This window comes from Falco naumanni, chromosome 4 (genome assembly GCF_017639655.2).
Source record: "Falco naumanni isolate bFalNau1 chromosome 4, bFalNau1.pat, whole genome shotgun sequence".
Classification (NCBI taxonomy): domain Eukaryota; kingdom Metazoa; phylum Chordata; class Aves; order Falconiformes; family Falconidae; genus Falco; species Falco naumanni.
In genome coordinates, this window is record NC_054057.1 from 29,569,236 (window position 1) to 29,590,160 (window position 20,925).

Genomic DNA, 20,925 nt, shown 5'->3' on the forward strand with positions numbered 1-20,925 from the left:
GTGAAATAAGAATCCAAAAATCACAACTTCATTATTAGGTCAATCAAGCCAAAAGCTGCAGCAGAGAAACCATTCTAGGAAGCCTTCCACTAGCGCTATTCTCTATCCAGTGATAAGGTACTGGGGCAAGAAAGGTCTCCTGAGTAGAGAGCAGAGGAACTCAAGCTTCTTCTTCCAGATATAAAGTCATCTTTCTTTATGTTCAAAGCAGAAAGGACATAAGGAAGTGAATCACATCTGTATAATCAACTTTTTCAACTAAGATCTGAAAATGTATGGCTGCTTTCCACATTTTCCTTTAGGGTACTAATACAAATTGTTTCTGTATGGCAGGCTCAACCTTCTGTTTCCTCTCCACAGCTTGTACATTGCTGCTTTTTCAGTGCAAAAATCATAGTCTGATCTGGACAGCTAATACTGTTATAATAATTTATAACAATAATTATATAGATTTTAATAAGAATAATAGTATTCATAAGCAGTGTGGGCAATATAGGACTTAACACTTTGTTAATTCCCCAATCCTTACGCAACCTAATATGACAAATAGCATAGAACTGCAGTTACACAATAGCTTCCATTAAAGAAAATATTACTTGCTTTTTAACTTAAAATGTGTGAATTATTAGCCCATGTTTTAAGACATCCAAGATGGGATTAACTGCAAATTCAAAGTAATGCTTCATGTTACTATAGAATAGATTTTCAGTATTTTAAGAACAAAAATAAATAGAATGCAATGGGAAGTCTTTTAAATTTTTAAAGAAACATTGAATTTGTGTGCATTTTCCTGTTTTTTATTACAGCACTATCAATCACTGTAGTTATTTTGGAATACTGTACATATGAATTAAATTAACAAAACAGAGCTATTAGGAGAAAATATGCAACTAAAAGCACTCCCTGTTTTTTCTTAATCCTAAATCTGACCTTGTTAACACACAGGTGCAAGACTTCACACTACAACCAAGAACAATAAAGAAGCATGCTGTCCCCATTTTTCCTCTAATTGTTCTTTTCTCCAAATTGTATTAGCTCTCATTTGTTTTATGTGATATTCACTATTATTCCCTTCTTTTCAAGTTTATGTAGTCATGGAAATAAGAGTACAATCCTTTGATCTCCCACACCACACAAAAGTAATCTATGAGAATATAGCATATGTCATAATATGAGAAATGTATCCCAGTTGAATTCCTCAGTCAAAAGAATTACGTACCTATGACATCCTCTGTGAAAGTTCTCTGCAGTGAATTATTCCCACTGTTGTTACTGAGTACAGCAATGAAAAGTCACAGTCAAAAACCACATGTATATACCTTAGGTAGGTAATGTCCTTATTAACTCTTTCTGTATTCGTTACCAGGGTAAAGGATGCCTGAAAGCAATCTATAATTATATAAACAGGTAAAACATCTAGCATCCAATTAAATGTTCTTTATGGCATTTATCTTCCAGTTACCCTCTTGTTATCAAGAAGTGTAAAAGAACATGTAATGAACAACAGAATGCAGCGCTGCCAAAACATATGTTGTGGTCATTGCATCTAAAAGTGACTTACTGAACCCAAGTGGTTCAATTTACCTCTTCTTTACACATTCTAAAATGATGCAAAGAAAGAGTAATGAAAAGCATAATCAAAAACTACGTTCAAATTTTAACACGAGAGCAGATGAATACATAGAAAGATGACATCTAATGCCCAGTTTTATAGATCTGTCATTTTAAAGATGCAGGAATTTCACAGAATTATTAAAAGTAATGAGGCCGAAAATTTATTCTTGGCTCAGCCAGTGATTTGTCATGTAGTCTCTTTAGTGTTTTGAAAATACACAACACGGCAACGTTACATCATATAATGCCTACTTTATGAATTTTTTTGTTAGACTTTTATTAAATTGCAGATTTACAAGCAATTGTAAGTAAGGTGGAAATTATGACTGTGTGGCTCTCAGCTTCCCACATGAAAAATGACCCTTTTTAGTAATAATCATTGTAATACCTTAAAAACATTGTTGGAAACCTTGGAAGTGAGTGGTTTAAGCTTCCCGGGAATTTTTTCCTGCAGTAAAGTGCTTCCTCAGTCACTATGCCCCGCTTGCCTTACACCACCCACCTAAGCTTAACTTTACTCTATAAAGTTTGTAGACAGATGTGCAAAGGTCAAATTAAATCATTGGTAGATTTTATAATCCTGTTCCTTCTACTGAAGAGATCATTAGACATATGCGCAAGGTATGAATTAAGTCACTAATAGGTTATATAATCTCACTTTTCCTAGTCAATAAATCTTTTCCAATATACTATAATATTATTATATCATCATATATACTCCTCTAAATCCCATTAGCCCCTACAAAACGTGAAAGTAGCTGGAAGTATAGTCACACAAGAATTATGATTGACATTAATAGCCCAAACTACTTCTTAGGAAACATGGTATCAAAAAGGAAGTTTGTGTCTTGTTATTTAATTGTAAAAAATGAGAGCAAACAAAATCTTCTGTTTAATAAAGAGCAGAACATCTGCCCAACTGGAAATACTGCTTATAGGAACTCTCACACTCTCACACTATGACACCTACACTGCTATTTTTTCACAAAACAACCTTTTGTATTAGAAGGGAAATTATTTTTTTCTGATAATTGTAGTGAATTATGATGATTTCAAAAGATATTTTCTTAGCTCACAGAGAGATTCATTAGAGCTAATAGAGTATGCATCAAGATATAACCAGCTCCCTGTGATGCTGGCTGTGAGTTTAAAATTTCACAAAATGTTGATAAAAATATTGAAACCTGCTGCTTCTCTTTAAAGCATGTAACCTATTCACAATTCTAATAACATAAAACATGTTTAAATGACAGGCCATAAAGAGAAAGGGAAGAAAAAAAGAAGGCTTTAGGCTTCTTAAATAGGAGTCTTTTGTATTAAAAAATCTTCAGTTATGCATACATAAAATTTGCATTGTAGCATATCTATTATCTGTAAAATAACGTAAGGTAGAACTATTATGAATTACACAAGCCTTCTTTGTGATACAGTGTTACCTTAAGGAAAGAGCTGAATACTCTGTAGAATGTGCTTTTGTGACATTTCTAGTTTTTATGAAGGAATCCAAGAGGTTTTCAAGCTTTTAAGAAAAAGAAATATTAGCTCCATAAAAAAAAACAAAACAAAACAAAACCCACACCCAAACAAAAACACAAAACAAAACACATAAAAACCAAAATAAAATGCTCACAGAGCGGACAACAACAGAATTGATTTTTCAGTCCTTTCTAATTTGCCTCCCATGCTCATGGAAAAAATGTTTGTGTGTCTTGATATGAACTTCACAATTTCAGTCTTACTAGAAAGTAATATTCATCAATATTTCTTTTATGTGCTAGCATTGGTAATATGGGATCTGACCCAAATTTGCCAAAATTATACACTTTCATTAGTCTCGAGAGGCCCGGTCCTGCAAACATAAATGCACATGTGTAACTTTGCTGAGTAACCTGATTTACTTGATAATGAGTTAACATGTAAATATATTCAGCCACACATCTAAGCATTTGCAGGATCTGTCCCAGGTTTCCTAAGAGCAGTCTCCCCAGGGACCTTGGTGGCCCTAGACACTGGATCCTGAAGCCTGACAGACATTTCGTTTGCTATAGAGTGTCTAGATCTGAAAACCGATTAATGCACAAAAGTTCAGCTTCCTTTTTTTCCAGTAGCACCACCAGCTGGAGCAGCTAAAGAGATTAGAACCAAATTCTGAAAGTGATTATCCTGAAGAGAATAATTCACAACTAACATTGCTAAAATACCTCAATTGTTGCTTGCCCTTACAGTATTTCACAGGAGGCTTTCTGTTTTTGGAGAGCACATTACAAGTTACCCTCAAGAAATCAGGCTGGCTATAAGGAGTTGGTTCTATAGGGTGTTAGGTCTGCAAACACACCATAGGGGTTTCCTCACTTATTCCCACTTCAAAGCAGCATTAAGAACAATTTTTCTTTATTACAGATTTTAACTAGATTTCTTTCCCCTGTGATGATTAATTAGGCGTTTGTTACAATTTGCCTTCTTTCCACCTCTAAGAATAAATGTCCCCTTCTGCTAATCAGACACAAACAAAATGTTTTGAAAAGTAATCACTTGTTAAAAAAAAATATGGAAATTGGGCTTCTGTGTTGTGAGGAATGTACACACATAGCACAGTGAAATTTAACACGGGTAAATGATCTGACTACCTCAAAGTGAAGTTTTTGCCTTCCTACAGTGGCCTTTCACCCTGCCCTTTCCTCCAATCTGAGGAGAGCTGATGTTGATGGAACATATAATGGCTCCTTTCCTGTGTAGTAAAGTCAGCAATAAAGCTCAGTAATTAAGGTGACCGGGGAGGCCCAGCCCAGCAGGCTAGTGGTGTGGCGAACACTTTCAGAACTTCAAACAATATCAAAGTCACTGAAAAACGGGCCTAGCTCAGGACTGGTTTGAATTAAGCCTCACTTCCACACGCACTTTTCAAATCCAAGCTCAAACAAGAAAGCCAAGGCCTTCTGGATTTCATTAGACCCAATTATCTTATCTGTTTCATCTCAGGCCTGACCCTAAGGCTGGCAAACAGCTATTCAGTGTGTTTGTGTGGTTGTTTGAGAAAGCCTCCAGCCAGCCAATGGCCTGAGGAACTGCTAATTAAAACACAGTTGCCCCCTGCCTCTAGTGATTAAATATTTTCGAGCTTTTGTAAATAATTTTTCCATTCTTTGCCCCAAGCCTCAGAGGTCCAATACATGCAGTAATTTATTTAGTTTGTCAAAGAATAGTGCTGGAAATAAAACTATAATAGAAACTTAGGAAACTCATATCTTGCTTAACTTCTGCAAGTGGCATTCTACAAGCTTACAAAACACGTATGCTGTTTCTTATGTAATTAAGCTTTAATAACCTCATTGTGTTTGAAGTGATACAGTGCATAACAGGCCCTACATTTTGTTGATAATCAGGTTTCCTCAGATGTCAACAGGATACATATGCTCATGGGCTTAATGAGCTCATAGGCACTGCAGAAGTGATACTGAGCAGTATCTGCGCTCCTGAGATGGACAGACAGAGGGTGAATCACTTCCAAAGCCTGTTTGGGGAACGACTGAATCCTACCAGTTACATACATACGTCTTGGTTGACAAAGAAAAGTTTCAGAATACAAACCCATGTCACCATGTCCCAAATGAATTCTAGTCATTAAAATGTGCATAAAAGACAAGGAACTCCATGCCTTTCATCTGGGCTAGAGGACTTTATCCCTTCATCCCTCTCTTTCAAGCCCTGGAAAAACACCCCTTTCACATCAGATCAGAAGACCTGATTCTAGCCTAGTTCTAGCTTTGGTCCCAGCCACTGCACCAGCTCGTTTGACCCCATGTCTCACATGCAGCCACTATCACAGATATTGGGGGTGAGTACCTCTCACACAACATGATGGGGACAGGAAAACCAAAACCTCCCAAATTATCCTTTTAACTCCTTACATCTTATTTTTATCCTTAACAATAACCAACATGGTTATATTAGTACAACGCATTGGAGGTACTGTCATGAACCTAAACCCATTGCATAAGACACTGAAAAAAACTGTAATACAAAGATGGCTTCTGTATATACACTCTATGAGGATTTGGGGAATTACAGGCAGAAGCTGTATAAGCTAGAAAATTAGAAGCAATTTTAGCAGTATAGGAATTTAAGTACTGTCCAGTTTTGTGGGAGGCAATATCGCAAAATATAAAAGCAATAAAATATTTCAAGGAGGTTAATGAAGTAGTTCTGTAACTGTTTATGGGAATACCCTACAAGTATGAACATTATCACTTGAAAAAGAGGAAAATATGTAGTATCATGATCTGGAAAATGAAATTCATAGGGGTATTCTGAGAATGATATTGCAACAATAAACAAAATGGCAGAAGCTCAGAAATCACTTTAGCTGGTTGGAATGGTAGTATACTCTGTATTTCACAGACATGCTACAGAAAGAATACGCAAAATTTAGACATTGCTGGGCTGTGACTTTCAACAGAGAAGGTCAAAGGTAACACAAGAACTTGTCTGACTGACAGAAAGAAAGGTGGTTTTGCCTGTACAGAGTGGCAGTGGGAATAGTGTGTGGGTAAAAGTTTGGTAGGGTTCAGCTTGAACTAAAGGCAGATTTTCTCAGTTAGTATATCAAAAAATTACTACAAATTTTCATGATGCACAGAGGAGACATACCTAGAACAGACTAGTGATTGGCTGACAAACAATAATTGAATTTGCAAAATTGCAAAAAATAATTGAAATTGCAATGTGGATGAACTGTCCTCTAGACAGACACAAAGAAATAAGGAGAAGGGACCAAGACCAAGAGCCGAATGCAATGGAATCATTGAAGAAAGCTCAAGGAGGAAAATGTTGATTCTTCTGAAGTGCAAGTTAAAGGAGCTACTTGAAATGTTGAGTGGAGGCCAGGGACTACCAAGCATGGAAGCCAGAGAAGGATGAATTTCAAGACAAAGATCATCAGGGTCAATAAAAGTGGATGACACACAAGCTAAGGAAAATGAGGGTGAAATACAGACTCTGAGCTATGGGCTAGGAAGGGATTATACAAAGAATGGTTTTGAAGGAAAGGAAGGCTGAGATGCTGTTTGGGGGAAGATCTAGAACTGAAGCAAAGAACAGATCTGTACACTCAGTGGTCTTGGGGATAGAGAGGATGAAAGGACAGAGGGTGATAGGGAGCTTAAAAATGCTTTTTCTTCACAATGAAACATGAATGTATCACAAGGGACAAGAACCTCTTGTGAGGGGAGTGAGAGGTTAAGTAGATAAGGGAAGATAAAAGCATGTGATCCAGGTAGATCAGAAGATGAAAAAGAGTGAGGACCTGGTGCTAAACAAAAGTTTGAGAAGAACAGATGAGGAACAACTTTTTGATTAGAGGCATAGGACAGAGGCTATGGGAGGAAAAGGGGAGTAAGGGCTGCTGTGAAGAATTTGATGAGTGGTCAAATTATGACTCCAGGAGAAAAATATGAAAGGAAAAGGGGAGGAAGGAATATTTTCAATACTGGAAAATTATTTTGGAAATTTATTTCTATTGTTTAGGACTATTGGAAAAGTATTTTCAATAATTTGAAGTTCTTAAATTTGTTTTGCAAGACCACAAAAGACAACACAAAAATTTCTAGATTTTTTCAGTGATTTTTTTACATAGGTGCCAATGACTGAACTTGACACAGAGAAAGTAAAAATTATCCCAAGAATATTCATCTACTGCATGTTGCTGCTTTCAGGGGCCGCTAATACTTCTTAGCAGTGGCCCATCTGATGGTACAGAGTGAGAATGAAAGTACTGCTAACTTGATCAGTTGGAAATCACAGGATCTTTAAGCTGTTACAAATTCCATATTTCTTGTGCTGGCTTTGCTTGCAGTTTCTAACAAGAATTATATTGTAAAGGATGGGGCAACCCTTTGAAATATGTTGTAGAAGAAAATGAGGTAAATGAGCAGATAATACAGTTTAATTTTCAGATCCAAAGGACATCAGTTTCCATAGAGGCACATAGGCAGTGAAACAAATGTTCATAGAGCATGAGGAGTGAGAAGTTCCTGTGGCACAGGAATTGAAGCATTTGCAGAGACTGAACAACAATGCTTTCTTAATCTGTAAACATCTTCATTGGAGAGGTAGGAGGGCTGAGTTGGATAGGGAGGTAATTAGCCCCCACTCTCTCATCAGCCTAGTGATGCAGGATTAGAATTGTAACTTCTTCGAGAAATTCACTCTTTTACTAAAACATAATCTTTCTGTAGATGTACATCACTGACATTTTCCAGAGGGAGACTTCTTTTAAGAGTGAGGGGGGGTGGGGTGGGAATCTCCAAACAGTGTGACAGCAAAGCCATTAACTTCAGATGTGATGAGGTCAGGTTCAAGTCCCTGATTTATAGGAATGGGGCACAAAAAATTGTTTTCAATAATTCAGGGATGGGATTTGTCACTTAAGGGGTTTTTTTTTGCTTCCTAGAGTGATGTCCTCACCATGAGTCTAGAGATGAGCATTGTCACGAAAGGGTTTGAAACACATACTTAGTTGTTTTCTTGGAAATTTTCAAATAGTTTTGGTTTTGTTCCAGTATAGAAGAAAATCACATGTCAAAACCACGGACAGTTGCTACTTACTGGAACTGCTGTCTTTAGTGTCTACTTAGCAATGCACACCCTGCACGGGAGGGAGACCAGTCAATTTACTGACAGGGAGAAAAGAACCAAATAGACATCTTCCCTTCAGCCCTCCACCTCATACCATCTGATAGGCATGTATGCTGCTGTGCATGACATAGGAGAAATACAACCCAGACATAGCTATTTTCAACCTGGTTTTATACTGTGCTGTAATTTGTTTGGTTTAATTTTTCATTATTTTTTTTTATAGATTAATACTTTAGGTAACTTTATTTTAACACAATATAAATATCACTAGAACACTTGTGGTAGGTAAACATATGAATCAGCTAATGAAATGCTTTGAAAGCTTATGTTGTTTCAAGTCATAACAACTCATGAAAGTGCTTGTATATAATCTTAAAGATTTGCTTGCTTAATTAGGTTAAATGTAGTCACAATACTTAAGGTAAGATCCTGCTACATTTACTTGGTGAAGAGCCTCTGCTTTCACAACTGCTTTTAACAATTTTTGGAAGAAGTTACTGTTTTGTGTAAGTAACAACACTGTATCTTCGCCATGAATTATGCTGGTGTGCAGAACTGAGACCTGCATTAGCTAATGACACGAATGATTAACTTACTTCTAAATCCTGACTCTAGTATATGTGATTACACAACAAAGACTCCACTTTGCATGAAAAAATATACAAATCTACCAAACATGATGTCACTCTACGACTTAGCATTTTTCTAATACTGCCTGTAAAAAACAATTAATGCCTAGGAGTTTGAAGTCTGATGGATTCCCTCACACTGGGTAACAACTTATTCTTCAAGAAGCTGCATTGATTTAATGAGATTACTGGTGTCCTAAGCAGTACTGATAATACCACATAATCATGAGTCATAGACCTCCCTGAACTTTTTCATTAGATATCTATTTTTGAGACATTTCTGTTTTCATAGTCTCAAACATCTCTCCACAAGACTAAAAGCTGACTTTAGAAAGTAATAAAATACTTTCTAAATACTTGGGGCTCCAACAATATCCAGTAACAAGAAACCTCGTAAGATCTTGCAGCACTGAGCACAGTGCTATTCAGCATAAGTCAGGATTTCAAAATCTGATTCTTGCCAGATTTTTCTATTTTTCTTCAGAACTACTGGAACTTATTTGCTAGAATATATTTTCTGCAAAGAATGCTTATTCCTTTCATTCAATTACTTTATGGGAAAAATGTAGCACATGTACACAAAAATCATTAGGATTAAAAAATATCTCCAAGGAGTTATTGATGCGAAAGCATGAGAACATCTATAAGCACAGGTATGCCCTGTACTCACACGAACTTATATTGAGACACAGGTGCGTGAGCACACACAGAACCTCACAATACTTCTTTGCAATCCTGCTGATGTTTGAAAGGAACAAAATAAAATCTCCTAGTTCTTTTTCTTCTTTAAGTATTTAAAGAAGAATAGTGGAGGTCTCATTAGCTAAGCTGGCTAAAGCAAGCATGAATAAGAACTGTGTAGCTGAAAGGCCTCTGTTTCTGCTGTTCTTGAAACAACACTTCTGTCTGATTCTGGATAATGGGCTTTTAATAAAAATATCCACCAAAGGAAAACAATTAAACAATACATAAAGCACCAGGGTGCAATCTAGTGGTTCTGTTACAGTCTGGAGCTGTTCCAGCAGCGAACATGTGGATATTTTTTACAGGCTACAGTGTAGTTCTCAAAATTTATTATAAAGCAACAAAATTTACATTGGGGCTGGACATCTATACAATTGCTCAGTGTTGCTGTAGGACTTTTAATTCAGACCTAAAATTTATCTCTATGTAAGTGCTGCAGATATTCTGGCTTTTAGGATAAAAATATCTTCTGTATTCTTGCTGTTGTTTAATTTATTCCAGGATGTTTCTGGTGATATTTCTCACCTTTCCATCAAAGTATTTGACAATATGGCAATTCCTTATCTATATACCTCTATTCTTTCATATTTCTGGCTTGAAAAAAATTGGAAAACAGTTATATTGCAAAAGAGCTCAGGTACTTTTCAGTACTCTGAAACTACAGACCATGTATTGCTTGGGGTTTTAATCAAATAGTTTTTAACCTGAAACACATAAACCTGACACATGCCATATTTTATTATCCTTTCTCCTCCACCCCCTAGTCCGCCATGTCAATAAAAGAAACTGTGCATCTGTAGAAAAGTAAGCCAACACTAATTAATTTCTGTAATGAAAGGTTTCTTTTCTGTAATTTCAGTGAATGAAAGGATCGTCCTATACAGTTTTAAAAATCCTGGTACAGTAAAGGTGAAAATTTAGGGTAGTTTGGTGAGAAGAAGTTAGATTTTCCAAATAAAAATAAACAAGTAGGAAGAGCAAGAGGTCGCAGGTTATAAACACTGTTGCCAGTTTTCGTTTTATGGTGAACTTTGAAGTATAACAAAATGTTAAAAAGCTGTTTATACCAGTGTTTCAAATGCTTTTACTTCTGCTTCTCCATTTCTTAAGGATTCTGTCCTATCCCCACAATATTAATCAATTAAATGTTCAGAACATTTGTCAAGAAACAAGAAAAAAGCATGAAAATTTACCATTATTACAAAACCTCCCCTACCACGCTCAACAAAATACTCAAAAGCCACAAATCCTCAGGACTATTGCATATTTACATATGAAACTTATCCTCTAAGCAGATTTTAAAAATATTATTCCAAGCAAACTTCTACCTTCTTCAAACTTCTTCAAAGGGAACTGCTCAGGCACTTTTAATCCATCTTTTTATAGCTGTTTGGTGTACCTTTCTTTGAATTCTCCTAAAACATTTTCTAACAACAGAAGGGAAAAGAAAGACATCTCTGGTTGAAATTTTAATCTTTTAAAGACACTTGGAAGAGTGGGCATAATCAGAAAGGAAAAACTGATTGACACTATAACATGACTCTGCAGTATGCTGTGGGTGACTGAAAGCAAACTATATACATCCATACAGAAACCATTGTATAGATTTCCTAGAGCTTCCATCATTGTGTTCTGTTCAGCTATATTTTTCTTCATAAAAGAAGTACTATGCCCATGACAATGCAGAAGGATTGTGGACAATTAGCACTCTCAATAATGTTCATCTACATTTGGGTAAATCATTATCTGCCTGTCACACATGACTCAGAGATTCTGCTTTCCTCTTTACACAGTGAAATGCTGAACACACTTATGTCAGCAAGTAGACAAGACAGATAGCAATAGCTGGGATAATCTTTACAGTTATTGTAAAGCAAAATATTGAGACATAAATAATTTATTTCCATTAGTAAAGACAAACATAACATTTTGCCGTTAGAGTTCACTGATAACACAAGTTCTGAAGATGTTAGTTCTGTCTGCTTCTAGTTCTTTTATTGACTCATGAGGCTGAGCAGCTAACTTGGCTTTTTAATTTCCTCTCTTACACTTTTGTTTTTTTTATTTCTTCACACTTGAATCAGAAACCAAGTTTTACCATATTTTTTAGACACAGCCTAGCATACTACAGCCTCAGCAGCAGCCTCTGGACATTGCAGCCATAAGAAATAATAGCATTAAGCTATGGATATTTAGAATTATTTTTTAAAAGAACTTTTTTTTCAAGAGCTGTTCTTGGTGGAATTCATTAAACATTATCACAATATATCATTGTTCTATGACTCATTGTAGATAGTTAGGTACAGCTAGGAAAAATGTTGATTTTTGTCTCCTACATCGTTTTGCTATGTTTACCACAGACCAGGGTTTCTACTCAGTCAGAGAGTATACAATATTGCAGAAGACTGATGTCAAAGAAAGCCATAATAATATTCAAAATAATATAAACTGATGGTTCGCCCTCATGTGGTGTATTTAGCTCATTTCTGGAAAATATCAGAGCTTCAGAGATGAGCAATTAAAATGATTTGGCAACTGGATACATTTCTAAATGAAGAGAGATTGAAAAGACGAGCAATATTGTATTTTGAGAGAAGGAAAATGGGAGAGGACATGACACAGATAATGCAAATGTATTTAAAATAATAAATACGGACAGCCAATAATGTGTACTTCACCTATGTGCATGACACAAACAAATGGATGTTTAAAAAAAGTAATAGGCTAGTGATGTGAGCTAAACCAAACAATTTTTGTTTTTCAAACACACACACTTAAGACAAGGAAACTCAATACCAACAGGATACACAAAACTTATTAAAGTTATCTCCAATTCCTTAGTGAACAAAAAGTTATAGAAGTAAAATTTACAGGAAATTGAAATTAATATATACAAATACATATTATCTATGTATACTTATATGAAAAAGCATAAGGAAAATATAGCAATATTTTTTCTGAGTGGTTTTTTTAGGGTTTATGTATGAAATTGTAACTTTAAAAGCAAAAAATAAATTCATAGTCGTACCTATGCTGAAACAGAGTTGACAAGCAAAATATATTTAAAAACCAAGAAAAATACATTTACAAAGTTTTTAATTTGAAATGTCAAACATAAATGTCATCAGATCAGGAAATACAAAAATAAGACCAAAAAAAAAAAGGGGTTGGTGTACATCAATGCAATCCCTCAAATAACCTTGTCTATGCACTGTAAGGCCACAAGAGTACAATGACTATCTCTTCATATTTTTGATCTAAGATTATAATACAGAGAATTTTAAATATATTTATTTTTTTCCCAAAAACAACCAGAGAGAACTTGTGAAAGAACTTAAGAAAAAAAATATTTTCTTGAACAGGTTGGATGAAGAGTGAGGTGGAATCTCATTCAGTCCCAAAAAGATTTACTTAAAATAGATTTATCTAGTGATTTATGCAGTGGACAATAACTAATATTCAGCTACCTGCATGTGTATACATATATATATATATGTATATTTGTGTTTGTGTAAAGACAGAATGAAGATTTTTTGCACACCTTCATTTTCTTTAATTTTTATACTTTAACATGTGGTTTCAAGTATGATTTTAATTTTTAATTGTCTTGGTTTAAAATTATTATTTTGGGGTAATTTTAATTTTTGTGCTGTATTTTAAATTAAATTGTGGATATAGTTAATCCTTAACTCAGCCTTAATGTCACCTATTTCTTTTGAATTTGCTCACTTTCTTAAATTAAAATCATACATGTGACTGCTAAAAATTGAACTCAAAGATAATATTATTATGAGCTATTTCTAATCATTCCAAGAAACACACACATACACACACACGTTTCATTTTATGTAAGCTTTTACGGCTAGGTTCATTGATATGCTGTGGCTGTTTTATGCTATTCTGGAGTAGAGCAAAGCAGCCAGAGCATACTGGCTGGTTAAACTAAATTTACAGCTCCTTTGTTGAATAAAAGTGGTACAAAGCAGTTGGAAAGCACACCACAGTTTCCTTTTGTCTCTTGCTTCTCCCTCACATTTGTTTCCATTGCCTCCTGCAACTTCTGTATTCTGTTCTATGGAAACACATCTCTCCTGTCCTTTGTAAACTCCAAGTACATACATATACATACATATGTGTATGTACAACACAGACCTCAGCCTGCATCTGCTGCCTCCTTTACTGAGCACATCTGGTATAATGTGGAGCTTATGAAAATAATTATTTGAACATTAGTAGTTGACCATTGGTCTTATTTTTTCTATAGCTGTTGGCAGAACAGAGTGGATTACATCCTCATAAACTCGAGTATAGAATCATTCTTTTAGAAAATAACCACCATCTTCTATTGCTTTCAAAAAGGTTAAAGCAAATTTAACCTGAATAGGTGGAAGTAAATGATGAAACAAAATTCTCTAGAGGGAAAGATACATCAGGCCTTAAAATAATGGAAAAGAGCTGTGCTTTTTTGTTATCATAGAGGAAAAAAAAGATGCCAGCCCTTTAGAAAAAGGACATTATTTCAAGGATTTTTTTAGCTGGACCAGTTGCTTAACTATGATAAACATTAAAAAAACTTTCCTGGCATAATTAAAAGGTATAGTGATTTGATTACTGCACTTCTTTGCCATTCTACAGAAACTTCTCTCCCCTACATTTTATACCTCCTTGTAGTTAACATGAACAAACATATTTTCTTAGTAGAAATGGGAAAGAAATGGAAAGGAAAACACGATCTTTTATACATGAAAGAGAAGTCTTCATCTTCAAACTGGCTACAGCCATTTAAATTTCATTTTGCACTAGAAAGGGTTAATTTAAAAGTACAATAAAGACTCTTCGTGTAACACTGAAATCAAAATGGCAGACACAAACCAGCACCATAATTTTTCCTGTTTCCCACTAGAGTACCACTGGAGCCACTCACTCAGTGTGCCTTTGAAGTGATTATTCTGTGTTATGCCTCTATATCATCAGATTTTCTGCATTTTTACACATGAAGGTTGCTTTTTCCTTAAGAAATAAAAATATTTTCTTGAACAGGTTGGACTAAGAGTGAGGGGAACGTCATTCAGTCCCAACAAGCTTTACTTAAAATAGATTTATCTAGTGATTTATGCAGTGGACAATAACTAATATTCAGCTACCCGCATGTGTATACTTATATATCTGTGTTTGTGTAAATATTTATACTGTTCTACAAATAGATTCTGGCCTAAGAACAATATACCTGATGTCAAATACATCATCATATATAATACTCCATTATGGGCAAAACTCTAAAGGCAGAAAAAACCTTGGTCTCTGTTTCTGTGGACATTATCATTTAGAAGGATCTCTGCTGTGAAATTTGACAGTCAGTCAACCAGTAACGAGCTACCTAGTGTCATGGCTGCTGACACTTCAAATATGTGCTTTGTGCAATTCTAGGAATAAACTAGGTCTCTGCTGGTGAGAAAGTGAAGGTTAAATGTACCCCCTGGGGAGCTTTAGATGATTTTAATGCAAGATTTTCGGTTCCTAAGAACTCAAAGGATTAGGCTCTCAAGGCAGCCAGAAAGAAGGAAGCCTCGGCTTCTCTCCAAACAGGCTACACCCGTCTGCAAACTTATTCACACCTTGGTTATATTAGAGAGGGCCTTCACCAAAACCCAGTTCCTGCCTTTGCTAGGGACTGAATACTGCACAACCTGTCTGTCTACTGGGGACTAGGTATGAAAAGAAAATATCTACATTTTGTGCCTTATTTTTCTTTTAAAATTAAGGATGTCCTCACCCCTTAGGATCTTCTCTGTACCTGTCTCTAAAACCAATGTATTTGGGGGGGGGGGGGGGGGGGGGGGGGGGGGCGGGATGTCAAACCCTTTTTCCTGTCTACAAAACTCACTTTATTTTCTTAAAAACTGACCTGTTGCAGGTCTAAAATCCAGACAAGAGCTGACTTGCTCTGGGTTTTTTTAGCAACCCTTCTACTGATTTTCTCCAAGTTTGCACCTTCCTTTCTATCTATGGCTAAAGGACTGAACCGTGGATCTGTCTTTCCTGACTACTGTCTCACAAATCTGTCCTGGCCAAACTGAGGATGCAAGCTACATCATGTGTGACATTTTGGACAGCAGCAGATATGGATTCCAGTCCACAGATTAAGTGTCTCTTTACAAGGAGCTGTAAATTTACTTACCATTCAGACCAGATCCATAGAAAATAGTTACCTGGTCTACCTTATGTAATTTAAAGATTTTTGTATTTGCCCTTCAAAGTGTGAATGTGTAAAGCTATTTCTGTGTCTAGCACTTAGACTTTGAATTCAGATGTGTCGTTTATCAGATCTTCTGCATATTATTTCATGAACTGCACAGGAGTGTTTCAGAAAAAAAACCCCAACAACAAAAATAAAAAATTAGGTTTATACTTTTTGTGATGTATTTTCAATACAATATAGTCAGAAACTATATAAGGTATATGCACTACTTCAAACTAAAAGTCTTGCAAGTGATTGGAGATACACTTTAGCTGTCTCATTGTCTTTCTTGTGTATCAGTTTCCACTAAACGAAACCTTTCAAACATGTAGCATTTGCCTAATCTTGAGAGGTAAGTGCCCACTAAACTCTTCCACGGGACTATTTTACAATGAAAGGAAATGGTGTATGTAAGAAAGGACTACTGAAAGTCTAAAGGAGTGAGTTTTAAAATGTTTTTGTCTTCTCTGGTCTCATGAAAATAAGACTAAAGGTTATGACACATCACCTATGAAAGAATAAAATTTCATCTAGAGTGAGCTATTGAAAGTAAAGAGAAATACAGCATGCAAAAGTTCCCATTGTTTTTAATGAGACATTTCACAGTTATTTACTTTTAAGTAACGCTTTACTGCAGTTCACAGAAAAAGCCAATTGGTCAAATCTGTGAGCATCATGATGAGACTTTTAAGTGAATGAGGAATGCTGGATTCAGACTGTACTTTACATTGCTTTCTATCTGCTCTATTTGTATGTAACTATAATCAGTGTGAACACTAATTTTCTTCTGCCTGGTATAAATGTTTACATTTAAATTTTGTAGGTAGAGAAGTGAGCAAGCTCAAAGTCATTTCACTGGCATGACATAATAATGATAGAATGAGTGACTGATTAAATCTTTTTTTGTTATTGTTGATTCTGAGTGGATGATTACAACAATTAAATTATCAATTTTTGTAATTTACTAAGCTTTCATACACTGGTCTACTAGGATTAAGTTTGTTTCACCATGGATCATTCTCCTGTCTTTCAAGACTACATTAGCTCTTATTCATGTGCTTATGTTCCACAACCAGTTGTCATAACTTTAAAAGAAAAAGGTACCAACCTGAATGCTGTGAGGTACTCAACATCGCCCATAGGAGGATCCAAGCCACCTGTCCAAGCAATGTTTATGTTATATCCTTCACCAGGACCACTTCCAACCTGAAAAACAGGAATAAAATGCCAAAAGGAGTAAAGAGGAGGAAAAAGAAGAAGGAAAAGAGAGAAGGAAAGGAAAAAAAAAAGAAAAAAAACCTCTCAAGTGTGCTTTAGAAACAAACATCAAACAACATGTCAGATCAGCCCAGCCTTGTTTGACAGGGACTGCTCTGGGTTATGCACTTGTTCTCCACTGGTCCCCTGCTCCCAGTGGACAATTTGGTAATCTGGTGTAATTTAAAGAACCAGAGAAGGACAAGAAAATTAGGGGTAATCATGCAACGCAATTACCTGAAAGATACAAATAAAAATGGGGCTCTAAAGAAATAAACCTAACCTCATTTGGGGCTCCACTGCCGGGGAAGAAGTTGCCTTCATCATAGCGATGGAGGGAAACATACAGGATGCTGGGGTCAGCATAAAAAGCCTGCTGTGTACCGTTGCCATGGTGAACATCCTAAAGGAGAAAGAAAACAGATGACAAATGTAATAATGTCCAACTCAGTGTAGAGAGTTCATTTCTGCTTTCTTTTACCCCCTTCCCCCCATGTCTCTCCCTCTCCATTGCCCTCCTTTTGTCTTTCCCTTTCCCCCTCCCTTCACCACCCCATACTTCCTGAACTTTCAGGCAAATTACTCTTTAATGCACTCATTTTTTAAACTGGCTTCTAAAAATCAGGAAACCATAGCGAGCATGCCCTGGAGACTCCAGATGAGCAGTCATTGAGAAATCCCAGTCCTTTTGTACAATTAGATATTTATACACCGGCTCTTTGTACTCCTTGCCTCAGTGATGGAATCTAGCATCCTGTTTTATGGAGGAATTTTATGACTTATTAACTGCCAACAGTTCATAACCCCTCAGGCTTAATTAACTAGTCTCATTGGCCTCTGAAGAAAGACTAATGTTTAAACTACAAACTAGTATTTTGCAGAAGGATCTATGGTTTACAGAGCTTTTTCACAATTCTTGACAGAACACTAAACATAAGTGTATCCACTGATTTGCCAAGTTCCACTATTGAGGTCAAAGGCTCTGTGACCAGCTGAGTAAATTGGCTTTTTTGAAACATTCAGTTCAGTTAGCAGTCCCTCAGCAGTTAGATCCACATCAAAAGAGATGCCAGATGCGGAAAGGACTTCATACTTCATTTTTGCAAAATCATGACGGCAACAGTTGAAGACATAGCAATATGATCTCATTAGCTATTAAATCATCTAGCAGATAGAACGGTGCCTTCCAAAATCAAGGAGTCACCTTGGCCAGTCTCCATATTTCAAACATTATATAATACCAGTGAGAAGAAATTCTGTCATTAAATAAAATACTGAAAAAGAAAAAGAAATGCTGACAGTATATCTACATAACAAAGGCTGATGATGTGGACTTTCCTTCTTTTTCAGTTTGGTTTTCATGGTTCTACTATTGCACTATGTGGTTAGACACACAAGAAATTTTTCAAGTGAAAATGAAATATCCACTTGCCTTTCAGTAAAAGAAAACTGCATCTTTATTGTAAGTTTCCTCACTGGCATTTCTAAGAAGTTGAAAAATTGTAGGTATTATTGATTCTTCTTCTTTAACCCATACCTTTGAAATTTTTGATTTAAGGAGAGAATTCAGGAGGACAAACAAACTATTCTGAATGGCAACACTATCACCTAGACTGTATTTGTTTCACAAATGCTATGAGGTCTGAACCAAATTTTGTCACAATGGTCACATTTTCCTCAGGATGCCAGGCTCCAGGGAGGTTCAAGTTAGGTGTACATTTCCAATGGCACAGCAAGCACTGCCCATTGCTTGTGGTATTTGTCAGCTGATGTAGCCCATGACTTTCACCCACATTATTCAGGACTCTTTACACTGATTGAGTCTTACTTGTACTGCATTGTGTTTGACTTGGACCTCCTCTGGGACCTCTGTGGGATAATATTATAATGGTTACTTTTTTCAGTTGAAAGTACTTGAAACAACATGAGGATGAAGTTGCAGCCCAACTGTGACTTAATGCCAAGATTAAATGTAACACATGTTGGAGGTGCAAGGGAGCACACACTGGTGTGAGGGTGTTGGAGATCTGAAGGCAGCCAGCATAGTGTTAGAGGACTCTGACTGGCAAATGAAGTAAAATCTGGCATGCAGACTAAGCCCAGAATCCCATTCAGTCTTCAACCATGACAGAATTAATTGGTATACTTCAAAACAGACCCAGATCATGCTAACATACATACAAGTATGGATGGTCTGATCTTGGAATGAGGATTGCAATAACAACCTGAGTTGTTGGCTATATAGATATATGTTGGCCATATAGATAGATCTGCAGAGACTGTGACTAAAAACATAATAGGACTTAATTTTGTGATGTTAATTAATTTTATTTTCCATGTATATTTGGGGCTTTAGATATATTCTTGCAGTAACAGTTTTCAAATGAGAAGAAAAAATATTAAATGGGCATGGAGAGCTCTTTTTAAAAATTATTTTATTATTTAAACCTCAAAGCTAGCTTTTTTTTCTAAACTTTAATTCCACCAAGAGTTACTCTGTTTGAAGAGCAGTAACTCCTTTGGTTAGACAAAAGAATGGGCTGTTTAAGACTACGAGTGTTACCATGTGGGAAATGTGTTCATGTTCTGCCCTTAGTAGATCAAGTGTATTCAGGGCATATAAGTCAGTTCAGAAATGAAGATTTATTCAAATGGTGAAATGAGGAAAGAGAAGCTGACAGAGAGGTCTTTTAGTGTCAAAATAAATGAAGGAAAGATTAAAAATTTAAAATATGAACACACGTAGCAGCTATGAAGACTACACTTAATTTGTAACTACAGTACAGTTTAATGGGTGAAATTGAATATTAAATTTTAATATTTTTATTGCAGTAACCTGTAGAGCTGCCAACCTGCATGGAGTCCTGCTGTGCTAGTCACTATCAAAATGTAGTCTTAAAGGTTAATTTCAAGGCTAACATGTAATAGCATTCTTTCTTTCAGATGCCCAAAACTCTGTTGGTGGGCATAAAGGCAGCACTATGAACTGTTCATTCATTGTTTGGATTGTGATTTTTCCATAGTTTGCACACATAAGAAATTTTCCATATTAATTTTTGTACATCATTGCAGTGACCATGGTGCAGACTAGGGACTGGGCTGTAATTGCTCCAGGAATGAAGTAATCTGTGTCAGCCATATATTTCTCCCTTTTCACCAGCTGTTATTCTGGCCAATAGGATAGAGTCAGAGAGAGGCTGAGCATTCCCTATCTGCTTTCCTGGGTAAGGATAGGCAGCTTCACAGGTAATCATTTGCACAGGTAATGATTTGAACGTTTAACCTTGCCTTGAAAATTCAAAGCTGAATTCCTAAGTGCTTACTGGCTAAGTAGGTCAAATGGAAATGATTTCTTTTCCCGACAAGGCAAATGTAACACTTACAGTCAAAAAGACTTAAAAACATTCACAAAATGCAAACTTTGAATAGGCTTTTCTTATGAAAAAAAACCAAACCCAAGAATAAACATAGAGTTCAGTTCTGGCCAGCATTTACCACAGTAAAACTCAATGAACTGTAAGATTCAAGGCGGGAAACAGATATACAGTGGAAGTGAACTTTTCAAAGATACTGGGTTTTTTTTGCAGTTTATGTTTCTAAGTGATAGTAGAACACTCTGAGAAATATTTGAAAAACATTCTAAGAATATTTAACCTACCTCTATACTTATTCTACCACTCATTTTTCACTTGCCATTCCTTCTCCCACACTCCCCCTTTCTCTGCTTCTCTTCAACAGCCAGTACGCATGTTTAACTGAACAAAAGTGCTAGATGGTAAGGCCATGACTTCACAATAAGATTTAATTATG

General features: G+C 35.9%; 1 protein-coding gene across 1 annotated transcript in view; it reads right to left on the bottom strand.

Annotated features, from left to right (window-relative positions):
- Positions 1-20,925, bottom strand: part of HDAC9 (histone deacetylase 9) — a 278,058-nt gene that overhangs the window by 76,270 nt on the left and 180,863 nt on the right. Inside the window, exons 19-20 of the mRNA XM_040591758.1 lie at positions 17,399-17,518; positions 16,967-17,064 (exon numbers count right to left, since the gene is read on the bottom strand). Coding sequence (XP_040447692.1) covers positions 16,967-17,064; positions 17,399-17,518 — 218 coding nt within the window. The remainder of the gene's footprint in view (positions 1-16,966; positions 17,065-17,398; positions 17,519-20,925) is intronic.